A 6,029-nucleotide genomic window follows, 5' to 3' on the forward strand; every position below is an offset into this window, starting at 1 on the left:
CTCTGAGGGGGGTTTATGGGCAAGAAACACTTCTGTGTGTTCCAAGGAGCTGGCACATAGCAGGTACCCAATAAACTGTCCATGAATGAAGAGTGCCTTGGAAGGTTACTGAATGTAAAAGACAGAGGAAATAAAGTCAAAAGAAAGGGGGGGGGTATGGCTTTGTTCACCAAAACACTTTTTTCACCATTGGGAAAACACTTTCTAGCTCATTCCATCTTTATATGGTATCATGAAAATGGCAAGTTTATATGAACAGACCCCAAAATATTTGAAAAATATTGGTATCAGATAAATTTGGATGAAGAGAAAGCAATTTGATTTTTATTTTGGAAGAAAGTGGAAAAGCAGAAAAAATTGCAATGCACCTTACCTATTTAATTATCTAATTTAATATACGTATATAATAAATATTTACAATGTATGACAAATAATACAAATATTTGTAATTAAATAATTACAAAAGAAAATAAGAAAACCAACCCAAAGACACTTACCATCCTCCCACTGTCTTTTGAGACTTTCTGGAAAAGCCCTTTCTATCTTAAACGTCAAGACATCTCCATGAACAATTCTCAGTTTTCCAGGTGCTGCATCAGAAAGCATCTAGTTTACAAAAAGGGCAATAAAATGAGCTCATACGCTTTAGAGAACAGTGGAATTCATTTTTTCCCTGGCAAATCTGTGCATCATTAAATTAATATGAAAAGTCAGAGACTAAGAATGATCGTTAACGAACTAATAGCATGCTGCGTCCACTGCAACAGACATCTGTGGTGTTCGACTTCAACACAAGAATGACTAGGAATGGCGGCAGATAATAGTATAACAACAGCCTATTAACATCACAAATATTGACATAATTTTGACCCTCAAGATGGCTTGTATTTCGGTATAGATTTGGCAAACACCGGACTCCTGCATTTTTAAACTGGAGACTAGTCTCCCAAGGCAATAGAAATAAAAACAAAAATAAACAAATGGGATCTAATTAAACTTACAACCTTTTGCACAGCAAAGGAAATCATAAACAAAAATACAACCTATAGAATGGGAGAAAATATATGCAAACAATGCAACTGACAGAGCTTAATTTCCAAAATATACAAACAGCTCATACAACTCAACAACAAAAAATCCTATCAAAAATGGGCAAAGGAACTAAATAGGCATTTCGACAAAGACAAACAGATGGCCAAAAGGCACAAGAAAAGATGCTCAATATTGCTAATCATTAGAGAAACACAAAACTACAATGGGTACCACTTCACACTGCTCAGAATAGCCATCATTAAAAAGTCCATAAATAACAATCGCTGGAGAGGGTGTGGAGAAAAGGAAACCCTTCTACACAGTAGGTGGGAATGTAAGTTGGTGCAGTCACTGTGGAAAACAGTACGGAGGTACCTTAGAAAATTAAAAACAGAATTACCAAATGATCCAGCAAACCCACTCCTGGACACATACCCAGATAAAACTATAATTCAAAAAGATACCTGTATGCAGGTCAGGAAGCAACAGTTAGAACTGGACATGGAACAACAGACTGGTTCCAAATAGGAAAAGGAGTACGTCAAGGCTGTATATTGTCACCCTGCTTATTTAACTTATATGCAGAGTACATCATGAGAAACGCTGGCCTGGAGGAAGCACAAGCTGGAATCAAGATTGCCAGGAGAAATATCAATAACCTCAGATATGCAGACTATACCACCCTTATGGCAGAAAGTGAAGAACTAAAGAGCCTCTTGATGAAAGTGAAAGAGGACAGTGAAAAAGTTGGCTTAAAGCTCAACATTCAGAAAACTAAGATCATGGCATCCAGTCCCATCACTTCATGGCAAATAGATGGGAAACAGTGGCTGACTTTATTTTTCTGGGCTCCAAAATCACTGCAGGTGGTGATTGCAGCCATGAAATTAAAAGACGCTTACTTCTTGGAAGTTATGACCAACCTAGACAGCATTTATTAAAAAGCAGAAACGTTACTTTGTCAACAAAGGTCCGTCTAGTCAAGGCTATGCTTTTTCCAGTGGTCACATATGGATGTGAGAGTTGGACTATAAAGAAAGCCGAGTGCCGAAGAATTGATGCTTTTGAACTGTGGTGTTGGAGAAGATTCTTGAGAGTCCCTTGGACTGCAAGGAGATCCAACCAGTCCATCCTTAAGGAGATCAGTCCTGGGTGTTCATTGGAAGGACTGATGTTGAAGCTGAAACTCCAATATTTTGGCCACCTGATGCAAAGAGCTGACTCATTTGAAAAGACCCTGATGCTGGGAAAGATTGAGGGGGCAGGAGGAGAAGGGGACAACAGAGGATGAGATGGTTGGATGGCATCGCTGACTTGACGGACATGGGTTTGGGTGGACTCTGGGAGTTGGTGATGGACAGGGAGGCCTGGCGTGCTGCAGTTCATGGGGTCACAAAGAATCAGACATGACTGAGCAACTGAACTGAGCATGTCCCCTAATGTTTTTAGTGGCAGTATTCACATTACCAAGATGTGAAACAACCTGATGTCCATCGACAAATGAATAAAGATGTGATACATATGTACAATGGAATATCGTTTTTCAGTCACTAAGTCTGACTCTTTGTGATCCCACTGACTGCAGTCTGCAGGCTCCTCTGTCCATTGGGTTCTCCAGGCAAGAATACCAGAGTAGGCTGCCATTTCCTTCTCTACAATGGAATATTACTCAGCTATTAAAAAAGAAAGAAACAATGCCATTTGCAGTAACATGGATGCGACTAGAGATTATCAATACGAAGCAAAATAAGTCAGAAACAGAAAGGCAAATATCATATGATATCACAAATATACATGGAATCTAAAAAAACAACACAAATGCATTTACCTATGAAACAGAAACAGAATCATGGATGAGTCAGAGAACAGACTGCTGGCTGCCAGGGAGGAGGAGGTTCGGGAAGGACCAAGTAGGAGGCTGGGGTTAGCAGATATAAGCTTGTATATATAGGATGAATAAACAAGATCCTACTATATAGCACTGGAGAAGAAAATGGCAACCCACTCCAGTATTCTTACCTGGGAAATCCCATGGACAGAGAAGTCTACCAGGCTATAGTTCATGGGGTCACAAGAGTCGGATGCGACTTGGTGACCAAACAACCATAAAGCACAGAGACCTATATTCAATGTTCTACAAAAAACCATAATGGAACAGCAGAAATCAAAACAGTAGAAGGCAACTATATGTCAATAAAAAAAATAACAAACAGAAACTAAAGACATAACGAAATACTGAGAATTTGGAGAAATCAAATGAAAGATGAACTTAATTTAACTAAATCTTTATATCTTAAGTACATACAAAGGATTGATTCTACGTATTACCAAGATCTTTAACTAAATCTGTGAGTAGAGTCAACCAGGCAGAAAAGTTATATGTCACTGACAAGCTATACGTGGCACTCTGAGACACTCTCTTGACCAGAGTGCTCCTGAAGTAATTCTGATCCATAGGCACTTTCAACCTAATGAATTATCCTGCATGTTTTAACAAAAGCTACTTCCTGGCCAATTTCTACCTTCCACTCTTTGTTGTCCTTCCTTTCTTCAGTTTTTCTGAGTGAAAAAGAGAAGTACTTCTTTCCTTTATCTTTTTTTCCCTCCTTCTCATCCACCTTAACATCACACCTTAAGAAATGCTCTCGTAGTACTGACGTGTTGGCACCTAACTAAAAGGAGGCTTACAGGTAAGCCATCTATAAATGTGCATGTGTTAAGTGCCCTAGACTCAAAACCAAACTTGATTCTTAAAGTCCTTAATAAAAAACCAACAGCCAGATGCAACCCATGAGCTTATAAAGTTAACATGCAAGAGAGTAAAATCAATGAAAACAAGCACATCTAAAGAACAGTGTGGGGAAGACATAGGGGGTTTGGTACCGACATGTACACACTGCAATATTTAAAGTGGACAACCACAAGGTCCCCCTACTGTAGAGCACAGGGAACTTTGCTCAATGTTACTGGCAGCCTGGATGGGAGGGAGTCGGGGAAAATGGATACGTGTATAAGTATATGTATGGCTGAGTCCCTTTGCTATCCACCTGAAACTATTATTGTTATTGGCTATTCTCCAATATAAAATAAAAAGTTAAAAAAATAAAGTAGGTTACAAAAGGAAGAAAAGAAGAGGTGACCCTCTTCCCATATTAAATCTCAGTTCAGGGAACTCAGAGAACCTTGGCTCCAATTCAACGAACTTTTGCCCTTAGCATTCCCCGGATCATCTTCTCATCCTATCTCTCCTCTGACTAATTCAGGCAACTGAGGAAGGATGAAAGCACCATCACAAAAGCCATGGAGGAGACATGGACCAAGGCACCTAGCTGTAGATCACTCACACCTCTGGGTCAACAATGTGCCTTGCACACGCTTCTTTATAGCGTTGTGTATTATAATCATGGATATACAGGTTTCTTTCCCCTGTAACAACAGAGGCCCCTTAAGGGCACCTGTTTCTTATCTACTTCAATATCCCCTGCGGCTGCAACCATACACAGTAGGTGCTTTATATGTATTTGACAAGTGAATGAATAAATGTATGATCAAATGGCATTCAGTTTTCTATGATGCTGGAAAACTCCTCTCCTAGCCTACAATATTCGGGGCCCCTAAAATTTGAAAGGTTCAGAAACTTGCAAAGATTTACTTCACTGATAAGTCAATTATACATGTGATGTTGGAGAAATGCGTAGCTGAAATGCATATGCTGATTAAAGGCTAAGCATTTTAAGTTATGGGAATCATCTAGTTTGATCTGTTTAGCCACGGTAGTTTAGCAAAAATAATTGTGTACCTCTGATATTAATGTACTTATGGATTATTTTAAGTTGCCATGATTTGCTAAAACTTACCTGATGAGTTCCAGACAAACTTAGAAAATATAATAACTTAGACATATTACAAAAAAAGGGGGATCTTGCTCTATAGGACAGGCTTTTACCGTATAAAAATTGTATTTAATGGCAGCATTTACCATCAATGAAGAACATTAAATTTTCTTCTGTAATTATGCTTCACATAATTAAAACAAAACAAATAAGCATACCAAAAACAAAGAGGCAGAATTAAAAGCTTATGTTTCACAATGTCAATATATAGAAAGTAACGAGTAATTAAGGCTAAAATAAAACAAGGTAAATTTGGCTCTGCGGCATTAATTACATGCTCTGATAACTTCAACCATGTTTGAAATATTATTTTCCACCTTGACACACGCAGCTACATACCAGGAAACTGGTAAAAATACACATTTACCTTCCTTTCCCAAGTTTAAAGTGCTAGTTTTTTGGATTCCCCTTCTGGCTTATGTGTCAGTCAATGACACACCAGGTCCTCCTGTTCTTTCTTTAAGAGGTCTACTTTTTCCAGGACAGCTCTGCAGCTCGAGCTTTCCCCTTCCCACTCCCCACTGCAGAAGGAATGAATGCTGCTGTTCACAGGTTTATGTGAAGGCCCTGAGCAATTATGGAGGCCAAAAAAAAAAGTTGTACAAACAGAAGTGACAGTATAATTATGGACAGAAGCCATTTCAACACCTAACAATAATCAGCAACGACACAGAAAGACCCCGTAACCCACGAAGAGAAGAAAATGTCCGCATTATCATGATGATACTAGGGGAATGACGAAAGGGCGGGACAGATCACTATTACAGCCCTCAGGAACAACACTGGAGCCTGTTACACCTCAGAACTCTGGGAGTGTTGCCTCATATTGACCTCAAAGGCACCACCGATGATCCATGCAGGCACTAATGATAGCCAAATGAGTAATTTTACAGACACTCAAATTGTTCTACCATTTTCAATCCTGTATTTTCCCAAAACGAGACATAAGCAAGCTTTGAGTAAAAAGCATTCATTAAATAAGGCTGTAAAAGAAGAAAACCAAACTGTGATAAAGGAAGCATACAAAGTATGTAGATTGTGAGAGCTTTACATTGTACCAATCCTAGAGATGTCAGATCCTGAAGCCAACATACTGAACTATAT

General features: G+C 38.9%; 1 protein-coding gene across 2 annotated transcripts in view; it reads right to left on the reverse strand.

Moving 5' to 3' along the window:
• TFB1M (transcription factor B1, mitochondrial) overlaps positions 1 to 6,029 on the reverse strand; it is a 65,387-nt gene that overhangs the window by 45,563 nt on the left and 13,795 nt on the right. For both annotated transcript variants that reach the window (XM_010840856.1, XM_010840855.1), the window contains exon 3: positions 498 to 606. In XM_010840856.1, the coding sequence (XP_010839158.1) occupies positions 498 to 606 (109 nt within the window). The remainder of the gene's footprint in view (positions 1 to 497; positions 607 to 6,029) is intronic.

Source organism: Bison bison, unplaced genomic scaffold (genome assembly GCF_000754665.1).
Source record: "Bison bison bison isolate TAMUID 2011002044 unplaced genomic scaffold, Bison_UMD1.0 scf7180017864148, whole genome shotgun sequence".
Lineage (NCBI taxonomy): Eukaryota > Metazoa > Chordata > Mammalia > Artiodactyla > Bovidae > Bison > Bison bison.